This window comes from Sycon ciliatum, chromosome 2 (assembly GCF_964019385.1).
Source record: "Sycon ciliatum chromosome 2, ocSycCili1.1, whole genome shotgun sequence".
NCBI classification, from domain to species: Eukaryota; Metazoa; Porifera; class Calcarea; order Leucosolenida; family Sycettidae; genus Sycon; species Sycon ciliatum.
In genome coordinates, this window is record NC_088644.1 from 47,893,251 (window position 1) to 47,912,730 (window position 19,480).

Genomic DNA, 19,480 nt, shown 5'->3' on the forward strand with positions numbered 1-19,480 from the left:
CTTCAAACTAGGCCAATGTTTCGGTCTGTATCCCACACTGACTCCGATATGAAATCGGCTCACTGTGTCGGACGAATCCAGCTACCTGTTCACACACACACACACACACCTTTGACCTTTGACGCCCATTGCCGGAGGCGATGATAGCAATGCTACGGCAGAAGCCATAGCAACTTGTGCTGGGATTACACCATTCAACAGCTTGCAAGGCTGAAGAATTGACCGTCACTATTCAGCCTGGTCTACACCATACAGCTATTTGGAGTGACATTTTCTGGCCAGTGAATCCCTAGCACTGGGCAGAAATCACATTGCGTCAACACACACACACACACACACACACACACACACACACACACACGCACACACACACATACACACTAACACACACACACACACACACACACAAACACACACACACACACACACACACACACACCATTTGACCGTTTGACGCCCATCGCCGGAGGCGATGATAGCGATGCTACAGCAGAAGCCATAGCAGCTTGTGCTGGGATTGCACTATTCAACAGCTTGCAAGGCTGAAGAGACCACCACTATTCAGCCTGGTCTACACCACACAGCTATGAAGTGGGTTTTTCTGGCCAGTGAATCCCTACTTTTTGGTCTTTTTCATTTTTTTCCCGCATACATATCACACCACATACTCCGGCATGCACTGGCTGTTGGTAACCACCCAGGAGAATGAAAGAATAGTCAGGAGGAGTCTGAAAAAGAGAAGAAAGACGTGTGCGACCATAATCGTCTGGAATCGAACCTGCATGTGCAGCTATTTCCAATCGACACACACACACACACACACACACACACACACACACACACACACATACACACACACACATACACACACATACACACACACACATACACACACACATACACACACACACACACACATACATACACATATACACACATACACACACACACACACATACACACAAACACACTACTACTACTACTAGCAGCATGACTGCCCAGAGGGGCAAGTGTCACCCCTATGGAAAGGGGACCAGAAAACGGGACACGGATCACAAGCAGGACCGCGAATGTCTGGCTAGGTCCTGCTGCCGGCGGAAATTGCGTTTACAACGTGGGCAGCTGAGGGGCAGAGCTGATCTCTCAGCAGCAGATGGTCTCGCACCACGATTGCAGTTGTGACGCTTGAACCCGGCCGCAGAACGGAAGCATCGCTGACATGTTGGGCAGTGCTGCTGGCAACAAGCTGAAAGTGGCACAGACAGACTGACTGTTGGTGTAGGAGAACTCGTGACAGGCTGGCATCGATGAACAGAGTAGCCACCCTTGCTGCGGAACCACCTCTGGCAGTTCTGGCATTGCACTGATCCACACTGGAGCTGGATGGGAAGCCGTCTCTGAGTGGTGCACTTGTGCCGCGTTCTATCTGAGACCCGTGAGAAGTTCCGGTCACACACTGCGCAATGCACAGACTTGGGCATGGTGGAGCTCGACTGAGGGGCAACCCGTACTTCCCTCCACTGTTGGCGGTCCTGAGCAAGGATGAACCACTGAGATGGCTGTTGCAGTGCAACCTTGAGGTCGGTCATCACCGTGTCTTTCCACCGTCGCCGGGGACCACAAAACGGCCGAGGCACAGGTAGCCACCCAAAGAGGAGTTGGAGGGGGGTGCGATCCTCATCCATACGCGCAACGTGCCCAGTCCATTCCAGACGCCGATTGCGGAGGCGTGTAGACATCAGTACTGGGTCTCCCCAACGGTTCCGCAGGTCTGTGGATGACAGCCGCTCGGACCACTGACGAGGCTTGGTGATGCTGAGGACAGTCCGGATGCATTGATGGTGGAATTTATCCAAACTTCTGATATCCCGTTGGAGTGGGGTCCAACACTCTCCGCCATACAGTAATATTGAGGAAACGCAGGCCATGTACAGGTGGCGTTTACTAGAGAGGGACAGAGATCTGTCAGTGAATACCTTCTGGAGGGCTCCGAAGGCCTTTGAGGCTTCGGCAATACGGCGCTTGATGTCGGATGAAGAACGACTGTCAGGGGTCACTATGGATCCTAGGTAGGTGAACTTCGGCACGGCTTCGATAGTGCCAAGGGGGAGAACGATGTCAGCCGAGTCTTCAGCAGAGACCCCATGGCCCGCCGTCATGATCTTCGTCTTGGTGATGCTCACAGTTAGTCCAAATTCTCGGGCAACACTACAGAAGAGCTCCACACCAAACTCAGCATCACTACGGCATTCAGACACGAGAACGGCATCATCAGCATACTCCAGGTCACTAACAGACAGTGACTCGCCAGCCCTGCGCGATGATGAGCGGGGGTAGAGTTGGCCATCGATGGAAAACTGGATGCTGACAGAGTGACTACGACCTGCATCCTTTAGCCGGGCACGCCATGTCTCAACAACCGCCCCGAAGTACAGGTTAAAGAGAACGGGTGCCATGACACATCCTTGTCGGAGACCATTAACCACAGGGAACTCATCAGAGGTGGAGTTGCCAACTCGGACCGAGGCAGAGGTAGAGGTGTGGAAAGCCTTAATCAGGGCCACTAGCTGTTGCGGGACCCCAAGTCGGCCCAAGGCCACCCAGAGAGCAGCGCGTGGTACAGAATCGTACGCCTTTTTCAAATCCACAAACACACAGAAGAGCTGCTGACGATGTTCGTATGCTTTCTCGATTAGCTGGCGGAGCGAGAAGATGGCATCAACACAGCCCCTGCCTGGCCGAAAGCCGCTCTGGGACTCTGGGAGTTCCGACTCAGCCAACAACTGCAGGCGATCTTGAATCATGCGGCCACACACCTTGCCAACAACATCAAGAAGGGCAATACCCCGCCAATTATCACATTTGGACAGGTCGCCCTTCTTGGGAACAGGAACCAACTCGGCATCGCGCCATTCCTGCGGAACAGTGGCCGTCGTCCAAGCAAGTTGGACGAGATCCAGCAATGCGTCCAGGGAATCATGGCCACCTGCTTTCACAAGCTCGGGGACTATACGCGAGGAACCTCCAGCTTTGCCATTTGCAAGGTGTCTGATGGCGACGACAAGGTCTTCCATTGTTGGTGTGACTGCCAGAGACTCGTCAGGCTCACGTTGAGGGATGTTAGCAACGGTGGAGGCATTGAAGGTACTGGGGACATTGAGCAAGTTCGAGAAGTGAGTGGACCAGCAGTCTTCCTGCTCCTCCAAAGACGTGCAAACTATGCCCTCAGCATTACGGACCGGATGGATGGTGACGGATCGGAGTCCTGAATAGCACCGTTGAATGTCTCGGATGGCGGACCAAACGTGCTTACCACTAAATTTGCCACGCTCCACAGTGCTAGCTCTCTGCTCCAACCATGCACACACACACACACACACACACACACACACACACACACACACACACACACACACACACACATACAAATTTCCCCTCCGAGCGATTGTGTTGTAAACATGTCTGTCAAGCAGGTACACGTGACACACAGCTATATTGGACTGTAGCAAAAAGACGGTTGAGGGCTGCACCTTCAGTACAGGTATCGTATACTACACCATGGTACCCACAATCGCTGTCCGCAGCTCTATTACCGTAGGCCGGTACAAACTGCGAGTTTGGCACAAAGGGCAGACCCCCACGTGCTGGAAATGTAGCACCCCCGGCCACGTGGCGAGGGATTGCAGGGCGATCTCGCAGCAGGGCACCAAGCCCAGTCCGGGAGCTGCAACGTCAACAAGCGAGCTTGGACCACCCCAAGAACCACTTGGGCAGGGGCAGGAAAACCAAGAAGTGGCAGCGCTACCAACACCAGCAAAACAGCAACCAGAAGGCAGTGTGAACAAGGAGGCACAGGATCATGTCCCTGATGCACCACAACCTTGGACGTACGCCAATGCGTTGGGAGTTCACACTCCCTGCACGAGTGCTCGAACCGAGGCGACTGCCCCCACATCTTCATCCACACCCGCGTTCCCGATGAGTAGAGGCAAAGCTGGTCACCCATCACCCGATGACCAAGGCTTCAAGCTGGCTCGTGGGAAACACACGTTCCCAGCGCGTGTTATTACTCCGGCTACAAAGCAGGGAGTCCAGGTGACTGAGAGTGAGGAGAGCAAAGCCATTCGTCAACTCGTCACAAGGCTTCGGATGAGTATGCCACAGCGAAAGCTCGGGAGCAGGCGAAGGGACAGCTTGTAAGTTGTTAGAGGTTGCGCGCCTTGCATTGTTTGTCTCATTGACTAACTTTATTCCGCATTAATTTTGTCTGTATCTATCTGCATCAACATTTTAGCCCCTACTATGACTCTCCCTCTCAATCCTCATGCACCACCTTTTATACCCCATGCATCTACGCCGACTCAGTCTGGCATAAAAATAGCCACGCTCAATGCATGTAGCTTAAGATACAAACTGCCAGAGATTGCCAGCCTCATCCGCACGCGTCAGTACGACATCTTGGGTCTATCAGAGACATGGCTAGATCCCGAGATTACAGACGGAGGGCTCAGTATTGACGGGTACAATCTGATTCGAAAAGACCGCACTCAACGCTTGGGTGGCGGAGTCTGCTTCTACTACCGTCAAGATCTCCCAGTTCGATCCCGCCCCGATCTGCATTCTGAATCTACAGAAACAGTCTGGGTAGAAATAAACGGAAAACCAGGTCGGCACCTGGTTGGTTGCGTGTACCGGCCACCGGGGGAGCCAGTGTCTTACTGGGCAGATTTGGAAGCAGATATTGTACGAGCAGCTGTGCAGTCTTCTTCCGTGACCCTAGTTGGAGACTTTAATGTAAATATGGACCCAGCCCATCCGGCACCCCAGCACAAACACCTCACCGACCTCTGTGCTGCGTTTGGCCTCCAGAACATCGTCATGCAGCCGACCCGTGAAACTCCACAGTGCCCTGAAGGCACGATGATCGATCTCATATTGACCAACCCGGCGCTAGTGTCCCTAGCAACGGTTGTGCCCGCTGATATTAGTGACCACAGCGCTGTGGAAGCCTTTATTCAGCTTGCCGTTGACGTTCCACCCGCGTCATCCACGACGTCGCGGCTGACCAGGAATATACGTGGCGTTGACATTAACTCTTTTCGCCAAGATATCCTTGAGGCATCTCTACATGATTTTTCGGATCACAATGATGTAAATCACATGTGGAAAGAGTGGCACACTAAGTTCCTGTACGTTTTGGACAAGCATGCCCCGCTGCACAACTCTAAGCCTTCCCGGAGGGCGATACCTCCCTGGTCTGACAGAGAGCTGCACCAGCTCGAACAGCGTAAACGGCGGCTGCACAGCCGTTGGCGGAAGGATAGGACAAACGGCACACTGTATGCAGAGTTTAAACAAGCACGTAGCACTGCTCGGAACGCGTATCGGCGCAAGCGAAACGAGCACTTCTCCCGTCAGTGCGAAGAAAATGTGGCCAACCCTAGGAAGTCTTGGGCCATTCTAAATGCAGTCACTGGGCGCTCACGTCGCCGCCAAGATCCTAGTTGTAGCATCAGGGAGGTGGCCGACACGTTCCACTCCACTGTCACCGATCCCAACCGTCCTGAACAACTCTGTACCCCGCACGGTCCCGCTGGACCCGTCTCCTTGACCGAACTTGATCCTGTGACTCCTGCTGACGTCCGACGTCTCCTTGAGAAGTTGGATGCGCGGAAAGCCACAGGTAGTGACGGCATACCGGGCTCTCTGCTACAGCAGTGTGCTGACTTGCTTTCATATTCTCTTGCTGTGCTGTTCTGCACCTCGCTGAGGACTGGAACCATTCCATCCGCATTTAAATTGGCGTCTGTCGAAGGCGAGAGACAGTGGCAAGACCACAGGGCTGTGCCTATTAGACATGTCGAAGGCTTTTGATAAAGTGCACCACGACAAGTTAATTCAAGACCTCCTTGCGGTTGGCATTTCTGGAAAAGCCCTTAGTTGGTTCGTCGACTACTTGTCCGGCCGCAAGCAGCAGATCCTCATCTCGCCTTCAACCAGCCCTGCTCTGGCTTGCACCTACGGAGTGCCCCAAGGCTCTGTTCTCGGCCCTGTCCTCTTCAGTATATACACACGCGATGTCCCTTTGGTTTCCTCGCCTGTGCCAAGTGTACAATTTGCAGATGACATAGCCCTGTACGACTCCCAGGCCTCAGCGGCGGAAGCGTCCAGAACCCTCACCACAGCGGCAACTGCTCTGGCCGGTTGGCTGAAGTCCCGAGGCCTCATCTTGAACGCCACCAAGAGCCAGGTTCTGACTATCTCTCCCCAGCAGCATGTACAGGAAGTAACAGTCAAAAGCGGCGACTGTCTCCTCCCCTCAGCGTCTTCTGCGCGCTACCTCGGCGTTCACCTTGACAATCCCCTAGATTGGGACACCCATGTAAACTATGTGGTCACCAAGGTTGCCAAGAAAATTGGCGCCTTTTGGCGGGCACGCCGAAGCCTATCAAGACGCTCTCGTCAGGTGTATGTGAAGGCGGTCATAATGCCCGACCTGCTTTATGGCTCCTGCTGTTTCTCAGCCGCAATGCGAGAGGGTCAACTGAAACGACTGCAAACCACGCAAAACAGAGCCATCCGCTGTATCGATGGCAACCCGCCCCGGACAGCCATGCAGCCGCTGCTCACTGCTCACTCCCTGTACCGTGTCAGCGAGCTCTACAGGCAGAAAATATTGATCACCATCTGGCGGTGCATCCACGCCCGCACCAGCCCTGTGCTCGCCCAGCTCCTGACCCCGGCACAAGGCACCCCTACCCGCCATCAGCAGTCAAATGGCCTACTAAGCCAGGCAAACCGTAGCCGCCGCGGTCAGCGGAGATTTTCTGTTGCTGGTGCTCTGCTGTGGAACGCTCTCCCTTACCCGGCTACCTGAGTTTAAGCATGCATGTGTACCATCCGCCTGTAGGGAGTAGTTCGAGTTGCTGCTGATCGCTCTGCTCTCCCTCCCCGTGCAGTTCAGTAACCCGCACGTAGTATCACAGATACATCGTATTCTCTCTCTCCCCCCGTTTACCCGCAGGTATTAGTATCCTATTCTCTTACTATGTGCTGCCATAGCTTTTACTATGTTCTTCCATAGCCACTTCTAGGCTAAGCCTTCGCCGTCATTTTATTGGGTCGTCATCCCGTTTGAATGTGCGAAGTGAAATAAAAACCAACCAACCAACCAACCAACACTAGAGGGGAAATGAGATCTTTCCTCCACAAGCTACTCCACCATAACTGACCAGTTAGGCTAGTGCCAGCGTCTATTATTGTGGCAATCCAGTGCATTAAAGCCTGTTCACGATCTGCACTGATGCTCTCCGATGGCATGGTTAAAAACAGTCAGTGATTGGTTGGTAGGCTGATCCTATGCGTTCAAAATCTAAAACTGCACCCACCATTCTGCCAAAAGGAAACACCATGTGCTTGTGCACATTGTAATATTGTACAGGTAAGAGAATAAGTCAAACTTCCAAATGCTTTTGGCTAGAAAGTAGCTTTCCGATAGGTTGGCACACACATACACACACACACACACACAAACACACACACACACACACCACACCCACACACACCCACACACACACACACCACACACACACCACACCACACACCACACACACACACCACACACACACCACACCACACCCACACACCACACACACACCACACACACACACACACACACACACACACACACACACACACACACACACACACACACACACCTGCACACACCTGGTCCTGGTAAACACTGCCATTACGGTCAGCTCAGCATGCCAATCATCTTCATCACCTAGTGTCTTGCGAATCAGGTTTAACAATGTCCGGTTAAACCGTTCAGCAGCTCCCTGTGACTGTGGATGCCTTACTGCACCTCTCTTAACTGTGACTCCAAATGCATCATACAGCGCAGAAGTTACTTGGTTGAACAATTCAGTGCCATTGTCACATCGCACAACAGATGGCGGGCCCCAGCGGGCACATACGTTAACAAAGGCAGACGCAACACTTTTAGCATCATGACGCCGTAAGGGCACAACTTCTACCCACTTCGTGTTGGTATCGTAACAAACAAGTACACAGTGGTAGTCATTAGCAGGAATGGCAAATTTGCTGCTGCTTTAGTGTCGTCCCAACCATTTGCACTCGCAGCAGCCAAATACCTTGCCCAAAATACATCAAACTCTTCGCCGGCTGTTCCACGAAAGAGCTTTAGCAATGTCTCAAACCTCAAAGCCATATCTAAGTTCACAAGGGTTTCGGTACCATAAATGTTACTGAATCGTAACCAGCTCAAACTCTAGCGCCCACAAAGCACTCACACATCTACAACAAGACACTCTTTCTTGATGTTATAATATTATTATAGTTTCATACAACAATGGAGGAATAGAAGAAGAGGGAAGAGAAGGTCATTGTTACAGTACTTGAACAGTAGCTAGCAGCAGCTCACGACGCCATCAGGACCCGAAGAGAAAAAGGATGAAATGAGGAGAGATCACTGCCTTTATACCAGGGCCAGGCACTGGCGCCTAGCAACAGCCAATCAGAGAAGCTCATGTGACTACTCTATCTACTACAAAGAGTAATGAGCAACGGTGTGGTTGTTTAGATCTAATAAGAAACCCATGACCACTCTTGATCAATTACAGGCATGGTTTGCTAGAGCTCTACTGAAAAAGAAAAAATTGCATTTGATTACACTTCTTCCAAATCTGTCTTAAATTCTAAATGCTCCCTAGAGTCACTAGCCTATCGTCGTCAAATCATCAGTCTCACTACTTTTCACAGATATGTTTTCCATCATCGTGATTACCTTGCTGATTTCCATTTCAAGATTACGAATAGTGAGCGACGACCAAATAAAATCATTCTTCCCTAATTTAAATCATTGTCCAAGTCTCTCTTCATGTTCCGAACTGCTATTCTATGGAACTGTTTACCCCCCAGTCTAACATCGGTAGCCTCGCTCTATAAGTTCAAAGCTGCCCTCAGGAAATTTACAGCTGACCATGCTTATGCAATCAACGGAATTCCGCCACCTTGCAGTTGATTTTCCCCATTTCTCTCCTCATCAATCCCAACTTGTCTTTGTACATACATCTACATCTACTGTTCTTCAATCAAATGAACCCCTCGATAGGCACATTGCCTTTGGGTCATTTCATAATAATAATAATAATAATAATAATAATACGAAGTAGTGGTTGCGACTTCGGCGATGATTGTAAGAAAGGGTTTGCTCACGCTGCTGACTCACGCTGCTATCTGGTGTTCACGAGGTGTTTGTCGCGCTGGAAACGGAGTGTCTCTGTAAGTTTGTATCCCTGATGATGTTTGTGCCTGGAGAGCACTATATAAGTGGTGCTCTTTAGGCACAATCTTCCTCAGCCTACTCAAGCTCAACTGATGAGGGGTGAATTCCCCGAAACACTGTGTATTGAGCAGGGAGTGGTGCTTTCTTGCAGGTTTGCCGAGTCGAAGGTTCGATGGACTTCTCGTGTGCTCTGGATGGCAGTCGTGAGTCAGTCAAGTGTCAAGTAAAGTCGGCGGAATAGCGCGAGCTCCGGTGTGGGGAGCAAACCCTTTCTTAATAATAATAATAATAATAATAATAATAATAATAGGTAAACAGTTTCCTCTGAGACAAAAATGCGATAATACTCATAAAAAGGACACACTTCAGGCTCATTACAAACATCTTGAAAGTTTTTGTCTTCACAAGTATACTTTCAAGCCTTCTCATCAGGTGAAATACAGGCAAGGGAAAAGGAACAGGAACAGTGGTGGTGGCTCTTGTTGTCGCACTACATGTCGCGCTTATTGAGTTTTCTCGCATTTGCACCTTTGTGTCATTATTGCAATTTTCGCTGTTTACTTTAGCTATCTTCTTTCTTTCTTTCTTTCTTTTTGCGCTGTTTTACCACCTTCTTACTGTATTTAATCCACTGTTCCTGTTCCTTTTCCCTTGCCTGTATTTCACCTGATGAGAAGGCTTGAAAGTATACTTGTGAAGACAAAAACTTTCAAGATGTTTGTAATGAGCCTGAAGTGTGTCCTTTTTATGAGTATAATAATAATAATAATAATAATAATAATAATGTCTCTTTCCCTCAAACTAGTGAAACTATTAATAATAATAACAATAATGATTACATCATTGGCATAAATGGGAAAAGACACAAAAAGGTAACACATGCAATTGTGGGATTCGAACCGGCAACAGTCATGCCAAAGGTCAAGGAATTAGCAGTAACTTCTATCAAGGACTCACTGAGTGTCACCATGCATTGACACTACTACTACAGGATCGTGTTGCAATGGTGTCCAACACTCTGACCCATAGAGGAGGAGCGACAGCACACATGCATTAAACACGCACCTCTTGATATGCAAATCAAGGTCAGGATTGCTGAAGATGGTTCCTTGCAAGGCGCCACAAGCACGAGAGGCATGCGCAATCCGAGCAGTGATGTCCTGTGTCGACCGGCCACCGCGATGAATGAAAGATCCCAGATACCGGAACTCCGAAACACACTCGATGACCGTGCCAGCTAGCTCGATTGGAGCGCAGTCCCCAGGCGAAACATCCTTGCCTGCAACCAAGAACTGTGTCTTGGTAGCGCTAACTTTAAGCCCAAACTCAGCTGCGGTCGTGTCGAACACTGCAAGGGCCGTCTCCGCCCCTGCACGAGTCGTCGCGAAAAGTGCTGAGTCGTCTGCAAACTGTGACTCAGTGGCAATGGCAACCGGATCCGTCCTGGTAGGCTTGCGGTAAAGGTTATTGTCACCATCACAATGCCGGAACTCAAAACCAACACCGGGTACATCTCGGACTCGTCGCTGCCACACAGTCACCACCGCCCACATGAAGATGTTAAACAGCACAGGTGCCATGGTGCACCCCTGGCGGAGACCATTCGTGACGCGGATAGGGTCAGTTGTCGTGTTCTCTACCCGAACCACCGCCGACATGTCAGTGTGAAAGGAACGGGTCACGGCAAGCATGGGAGCAGGGATACCCGCTCGGGATAAGACTTCCCACAGGCAATCCCGAGGCACAGAATCATAGGCTTTCTTGAGGTCTATAAATACAAAGAAGCCTTTGCAGTCGTGCTCAATGGTCTTCTCGAGGAACCGCAAACACTGAAAACCATAATATGTACAAGATCGGCCACGCCTGAAGCCACACTGAGACTCTGGGAGAAAATCCCCAGCCACGGACTGGAGACGAGTCTGGATGAAGCTCGCCAGAACCTTGCCCACAACATCCAGCAGTGAGATACCCAGCCAATTATCACAGCGAGATAAATCCCCTTTCTTTGGGATGGGGACCAACGTGGCGTCCACCCACTCCTGCGGGACCACCCCAGCACGCCACACATCGCCAAACAGCTCCACAAGCTTGGCGGTGAGGTCAGGGCCACCCCTCTTCAGCATCTCAGGGAGGATGCCAGAGGCTCCAGCGGACTTGCCGTTCTGTAGGCGGGTGATGGCGCGGCTGACTTCACGGAGAGTCGGCGCCTCAGCAAGATGATCAGCCTCCTGTCGCTGTGGGATGTCGTCCAGGGCATTGCGATTCCATGCACTTGCCACGTTGAGGACACCGTCAAAGTGTCTTCCCCACCGGTGGCTCTGCTCCTCTGATGAACTACAGATGTTACCGTTCTCATCCAGCACGGCGGAAGTGCGCACAGGGGCGAGGCCCCGGGTACAAGATTGGAGGTTATGGATGCACTTCCATACAACCGCTCCATTGAATCTCGACTCTGTGGCCGCCTGTGCCTGGATCTAGCCACCTTAAACGCTGTGTAGTGCGAGCAGTCGCGGCTCTGGCCACTACATACCCAGTCGGTATAGCACCGATTCCGTTCACCTAGCAATGGCTAGATGGCTGACTCTGCCTCCCGAAACCAGTCTGGTTGGCGACGCCGGGAGAAGCCCAAGACAGACGCAGCAGACTTGTCGATAGCCGCCTTGACGTTGGACCATTTCTGATCTATGTCGTGCTGTTCTACAAGCTCGGTTGCCATGGTAGCTTGGTACCTTTCTACAGGCGAAGGTGAGTCCGGGTCCGAGGTGCAGGTGCGCACCCGCAGCCGGGCAACATCATAACGGCGGCGCCGCTCATTTGCCTGGTCGCGCTCCCGAACTAATCGTCCACACGGGAGTGCAAAAGTTAAACAGAGGAGTTGGTGGTCACTTCCACACTCAGCACTGCGCGCGACCGCAGTGTCCATACACCAACGGCAGTCCTCCTGGCGCACTAGAATGTAGTAGATACAGTGCCAGTTCAAAGTGCCTGGGTGCTGCCAAGTCCTCTTGAAGAGGTCTCGCTTGGGAAACCAGGTGTTACAAATACTCAACTGATTGAATGCAGCAAATGATAGCAGGTTAGCTCCTGAAGAGTTGACAAGCCCCCGAGCGGATTTCCACAACATCGCGCAGAATACAGCTGAGAGACGGCACACACACACACCTTGACCTTTGACGCCCATCGCCGGAGGCGATGATAGCAATGCTACGGCAGAAGCCATAGCAACTTGTGCTGGGATTTCACCATTCAACAGCTTGCAAGGCTGAAGAATTGACCGTCACTATTCAGCCTGGTCTACACCATACAGCTATTTGGAGTGACATTTTCTGGCCAGTGAATCCCAAAAAAAAAAAAAAATGAAAAGAAAGACACACACACACACACACACACACACACCTCAGACCTCAGACCTCAGACATGCCCATCGCGGAAGCGATGATAGCGAACAGCTATGTTAGACATAGCAACTTGTGCTGGGATTACACCATTCAACAGCTTGCAAGGCTGATGAATTGACCGCCACTATTTTTTAGCCTGGTATCCACCACACAGCTGCACACACACACACCACACACACACACACACACACACACACACACACACACACACACACACACACACACACACACACACACACACACACACACACACACACACACACGCACACACACACATTAACAAGAACACACATTGCTTGGGTGGATGGTGCGCGGCCGGCGAAATTGAATTGCATTTGCCCGGGGGGCAAGTAATAGCAGGGTTGGCAAGAGCCAAGAGCCCACTGATGCATTCAATGGAGAAATGGAGAGCCGCCGGGCACCGTTTATTGGGGTTTACTTTATAAAAGTATGCATGTGAGGATAAATATGGGAGAGGGAGGGTGGCCACGAGAAACAAATAAACTGACAACCAGTCACCACCATGAACAATCCTTGAGAAGAGATTGTCAGCAAGGGAGCAAGAAAAATGGGTCGCCATGTTTGCGTCATGGTAACCGGACATCAGTATGGTTGCTGACGTCTTGGGCACGTTGTGTGCGCTGGGGTAAATGTGAGTGGCAGCACTGACCGTTGTGCGGCACCATGCCTGTGCGAGGACACAGGGCGCAGAGACAGTTGTGCGGCGCCATATGCCCGCAAGGACATGGGGCGGCAGAGGTAGGTGTGCGGCCACACGCGCTTGCGAGGACAAAGGGCGGCGGAGACAGTTGTGCGGCACCATGCGCATGCAAGGGCATGGGGCAGCAGGGGCAGTTGTGTGGCACCATGTGCATTCGAGGACATGGGGCAGCACGTACCCGCGGCGGTGAGCTGCAATGATGCTAGCTGTTAATGAGCATAAACGCTGCGCTTTAATGCGACACACACACACACACACACATATACACACACGCACACCTACACATACGCACACACACACACACCTACACACACGTACATACACACCTACACACACGCACACACACACCTACACACACCTACACACACACACACACACACACACACACACCTACACACACGCACACACACGCACACACACGCACACACACGCGCGCACACACACAAACACACACACACACACACACACACACAAGCCGACCAGGTGATCATGATGGAGGTTGCGCTGCTCCAAGCGGTCAGCTGGCAACCTTTGGACAAGAAAGTGCAGCAGACGCCTACTCGTTGTTGTTGCACTTCTACATGCATGCGTTGAAGCAAACAAACAAACGTGTCTACTCGCAAGGAGACGACTTCGAAGAGGAGAGGAGGGAAAGAGTTAGGGGGGGGGGGGGGGGGAGTGGATGAGACATAGATGCTCGATTTGACACGACAAAGGAAGATAGCACTGGGAGGGAAATTAAAAAAATCATGTCAGGTGTTGGTCCAATCATGTTCCTTGTTTCGAGTAGGACAGCTGAACAAAATAGTCCCGGTATACATGTAGACCAGATACACTTTATATTATGATGAAAAAGAGAAAGACTAAAATGTTACGAGTTATGACTAACTGTCCACCAACGTAACCAGATCTTATACAGTCAGGTCGCCGAATGTCTCAGTACTCCTTGTCAGTTTTGTGCTATTTTGTCGCACTCGCTGACTGTATAAGATCTGGTTACGTTGGTGGACAGTTAGTCCTAACTCGTAACATTTTGTCTTTCTCCTTTTTCACCATAATAATTATTTGTTAATTTGGCTCACCATCCGGGTTGAACTTTGTACACGTTATATCTTCAAAATTGCTACAATCAATTATTGTGTATTGCACAGGGCATTGCACTATTGGGACATGGTGGCAGGTAAGTCACCGTCAGCAGGAAAGCTGAAATTATTTAATTGAACCATGCATTCCCAGCTGTACAGTCTGACCAGTCCATGGTACACCATACGACATTCGACGTGGAAAGATGTTTATTATTATTTTGCTTGTTCGCGTTGGCATCAACCTGCATAAAGCAGGTATATAGCCTTCACTTAAAGGGGAACTGTCACCAAAAATTTTCTTTGTCTTATCTTGTAGCTCTTTGGCTCCTGATCACGATGGTGTTATTCGTTTTTCTCTGCGATGACTGGAAGTGGGTGAAAACTTGAAAAGAAGGTGCCCAAAATTGTCCCGAAGTACCGAGTGACGTCACGCCGGACTTGACCTCCACGCGTACTTTCATCGTCAAAAACGAAGTCCAGCCCGTGTGCTCGTCGATCGAGCCAACTGTTCGATGTACGGTGCACGCTTGCCTTCTGAACTCGGACACTCGATGTGTACGTTGTACACAATGAGAACGCCAAAAAGGGACAAAATAAACAAAAGTCGACTGCAGTTTGTCGCACTGGTACTTCCTCCACGAAGCTCCAGCTCTTTGTTTTATTTGTGATTACGAAGGAGTGGAAGGATGTTTGTTTGCTGTTAGTGTGACACACATACCTCGTACTTGAAAATGATGTCGTTGTATCGAAGGTGGCGATGTTGCCCACCCGGCTCTGAAATGAAAGACGTCGGAGTTCGTCATCTGCATCTTGAGCAACATCGCCAGATGAATCGCCTTCACGTAACTACATTGCGTTCCTTTGGGGCTCGGGGTGGTGGTGTTATCGCCGGCCGGAGGAGTACTGTTTTCTGCATACGCACTCATCATCGTGTTGTTCCTCACACGAAAAGTTCAAAACAACGACGTACTTCCGTGCTCACAAAATAAAACTTAGATCCTCGCGGAAGAAGTCAAAAAGGTGAAAGCTCAGCTGCTTTTTATTTTGATTTGGCTGTGTAGCTGCACGTGGGTCTCTGCTTCTTTGGCATTCTCCTTCGGTACGACGTACCCATCTGTGTTACAGTTCAAAAGGCACACGTGCACCGTACACATGGTACATTGGAACAGTGTACAGCTAGCTCGATCGACGAGCACACGGGCTGGATTTCGTTTTTGACGACGAATGTACGCGTGGAGGTCAAGTCCGGCGTGACGTCACTCGGTACTTCGGGACAATTTTGGGCGCCTTCTTTTCAAGTTTTCACCCACTTCCAGCCATCGCAGAGAAAAACGGATAACACCATCGTGATCAGGAGCCAAAGAACTACAAGATAAGACAAAGAAATTTTTTGGTGACAGTTCCCCTTTAAGCTGCCATAAAAAGAAAGCTCCTTCGAAGCGAGAGGGCTAGAGGAAAATAATAATAACGATAACGAGATACAGAATACAAAGAAATCCAATGAGTTCAACATACAATTCAAACAAGAAAGAAAGGAAAGAAAAACAGAGCCGAATCTACCGATTGATCCATCAATCGACAAAAGGAGACTAATCCGTTAAGGGGGCAGCCTACCCATAAATTTCATATGGCATTCAATTGACCGTAACTTTGGTGTTTCTCAGTGGATTTGAGTGAAATTTTGACCACACACTCCTGCCACTATGCTGGCCCTCAGGACATGATTTACAAGTTCTTGCGCCTCACTGACAGGCTTTCCAGGCCGGAAAAACTCAAATTTCCGGCATAGTGCCACGGTGTGCGAGCCACCCAGGAGCCAAACAAATGCATTTACATTTTTTTCACATTTTCGTGCCCATTCTGTCCGTGCGCGGGACCCAAACCTAAAACAAGTCCAGAAGCAGCCATGGGTGGTGGGGTAGGGCCCCTCAACGTGGCCCTGGAATCTGTCACAACGGAACGAGTGGGCGTTCTCTCGCGGACTCCCACAGACCCAAGTCAATTTTTGAATTTTTTAGGTTTAGGGTGTGCTACGAGGTCGTACCTTTGATACAACATCCAGTGCTGGGACCTCCACAGCTGCACAGCAAGCCATTTCCACAGCGCTGCACACCAAATCCAGGATGCCCTCAGAAACCGGCAAAGACTGCCACTCACGTTTCACTACTGCCTAGTACTGAATCCTACCTGACTTCTTGACACGACTCAAACTTGCCAAAGTCACTAAATCAACGTCAACTACAATAATCAAGCCACATATCTGCAACGTCACGAGGGTGCTGGCAAAAGTCCTGCTGCACGGCGGCGGGCTTCGCCCGCCGCCGTGCAGCCCAATACGTGGTTTTTTAACGTGATTTTTTGGACTTTTTTGGACTTGGGGCAAAATTCTGCACACTTTCGCGTGTTTCCATAATACGACAAGTTGCGCACGGTCTGCTCACATTCAAATACAGTGCTGCCAACAAATGACAGCATGCAACAAAAAAATCTTTCCTTGCAAGGACACATTTTCGGCCATAACTCTTGAACGGCTGGTCAGATAGGGACACAATTTTCAGAGAATTTGCAGCTATTCATGCTCTTTCAACTGACGTAGCACTCAATATGAATTTACAAATTCGATTTTTCAGCGAATTTTTGGGTAGTCTGCCACCTTAATGTTGCAAAGTAGAAGCTGATTGTAGTTGCAGATCTCCAGGCCAGGGCCAGCATATTGCCGATTCTGGATAGGTCTCCGCAGCATTTGATGTGGTAATTATCATAATGGTAAGATGTACTACTTGTAATCCCCTTGCAGCATGGTGGTGGCCTGGCACATGCGAAACTAATAGCTGTTTGAGGTTCTCCATGAAATTGTATAGCCGGTGGTGCAAACCTTTTTTCGTTAATCCCCTTCCAAGCTTGCTTCTACGGGGGTAGGGGAGGGGGGGAGGGGGGGGGGGAGAGGGGGGGGGGATTTACATGTACATGTCCGCAATGATTATGCACAGTGTCATGCACCTCACGACCATCCATAGACCGAGTTGTGTATGAGATTGTGAATTTTCTCCTTTTAGCAAAACGTGGACTGCCCTGCGGTCCTGCGGAAGGCAAACAAGTCGTTGTTCCGGTCACTCAAACTCATACTCGGTCTGTACGGACTACATGTAACACTGACTTTTCATCCAGCCCTACTACTACCACTGTAGGCCATTGCCGCTATGGCGGACTCTGGTTGCTATTCCACACAGCATGTACGGCCCCCATTCTTGTGAAGGAAACAGTAGAGTCACTTTGTCGCTCAGTGTAAATACCATACTGTACGTGAGTCCATATTAGGATATCCAAGATAGGATTCTCTATAATTATGTACATGTACCGTGGACTGCTGCCTGGCCAGCTGGACTGTCACTGATGATCCGAGAGATTTCAATTTCCGCATTCCACAACCTCCAACGTGTGCATACTGTATCAAGTTACTAGACAAGAGCGGCGAAGTGCCATGAAAGTAGCACTTTGCCTTGATCCTGAGTGTTCATGTGTCAGACTGAGTGTTGCTGGGAACGTGCGTGTGATATTCCCCTGCACACAGCGAGACTGGCAAGAAAACCCAACCCGTACTGTTTCTATGTTACTAGACTGTCATGATCATCCTTTATCTCCTGTTTTGTTTTAGTATAAGTTTTAGATTTTCTGCAGTACAATTCATACTGACTACTGATTCTTTGCTTTTCGTAAGAACACAAAACCTTTGACTGCCAAGATGCCTTCACCTAAATTTCATATGAAGTACCATTCAGAAGATGTTCTTGTGTCCTCTGACGGACGCGAAATGACCAGACTACTTCCCTCTGCTACCGGCCGGAAACCAACCAAACCTGCCGCCGCCGCTGCCTCTCAAACTCAGCCTGCAGCAAAATCGCAACGAGGTACGTAGATCTACGCGCGCGTGTGAGTGAGTGCCTGCGTTTCTGTGTGTGTGTGTCACTGTGTGTGTGGTGTTTTGACCTCGTCTCCGTTGAAAAGATCACTTCTTATCTGAATGGCTCTTTCTCTCTCCCACAGTCTACTGGATATTGTCTGAACACACACTAGTAGGCATTTTAGATGTGTACGGTAGATCTATGTCGCTTTCATAATTGAGAATTCAAGAGAATGCAGCGACAAAGATATCTACTATTCCAAGTAGTATCCAATAACACGCAGTCACGGAGTGTCAGATTCTACCACTCTTTTGGCCATAGAAGCGCTCTGGCACAGGATTCAGTTTAGGCCACCAGAACAGTGTATGCTAAACCAGGTAGACATAGTCGCATTTGCATTTGATTGGTTTGGACCGCGGAGATTTCTGTACTCTTGCACATGGCTATGTTGATCACAGTATGACCGTGTTTGGGGTCAGTAGATCATGTCGTGATCTCGACCGGCCGTGCATTGCATAGGCCACACTGTACTGATCACTTAGTTGATTCCAAAATTGCACTTTGTTTCTGGTCTGTAGAGTGTTGTGTGGTGTCTCTGGTCTAGTCCCCAGTAGATCTACTCACCAGTGCTATACGCAGACACAGATGCTACGCAGCAATGACTCTGATGTCTGAGACTTCGTTAGAGTCCTTGTTGAATGTTGTATTAAAGTAACGTTTATCTATGACGTAACAATTACCATAAGTACATGTACGCACGTAGGCTAGGCTGTGTAGCTAGCGCTAGCGAACACTGCACTACAATAGAAATAGTCAGTGCCGATTAGTCATCCACAGTAATACATTTTGTATCAAGCAGTCTACTGCTGTCTGTAATGTAGATCTACCATACATCAAAAGAGCGCTATAGCTAGCAAACTAAAGGTCAGAGTTCAAAGGTTCAGTTAGTTGATCCCTCACATTTTTCCGTCGCGCAGCTGAATACTTTCTGGTTGCTCGTCAAGACTTTCGTCCTCTCCTTGCAGTTCATTAGTAGTCTTGTTCATGTCCAAGGAACATCAGGA

General features: G+C 49.9%; 1 protein-coding gene across 2 annotated transcripts in view; it reads left to right on the forward strand.

Moving 5' to 3' along the window:
• The first annotated feature begins 18,146 nt into the window (after positions 1-18,146).
• Positions 18,147-19,480, forward strand: part of LOC135810289 (uncharacterized) — a 184,927-nt gene continuing 183,593 nt past the window's right edge. The window contains exon 1 of one of the 2 annotated variants that reach the window (XM_065323772.1): positions 18,147-18,422. In XM_065323772.1, coding sequence (XP_065179844.1) covers positions 18,257-18,422 — 166 coding nt within the window. In that variant the 5' untranslated portion in view covers positions 18,147-18,256. The remainder of the gene's footprint in view (positions 18,423-19,480) is intronic. The other variant, XM_065323773.1, reaches the window with a different exon arrangement.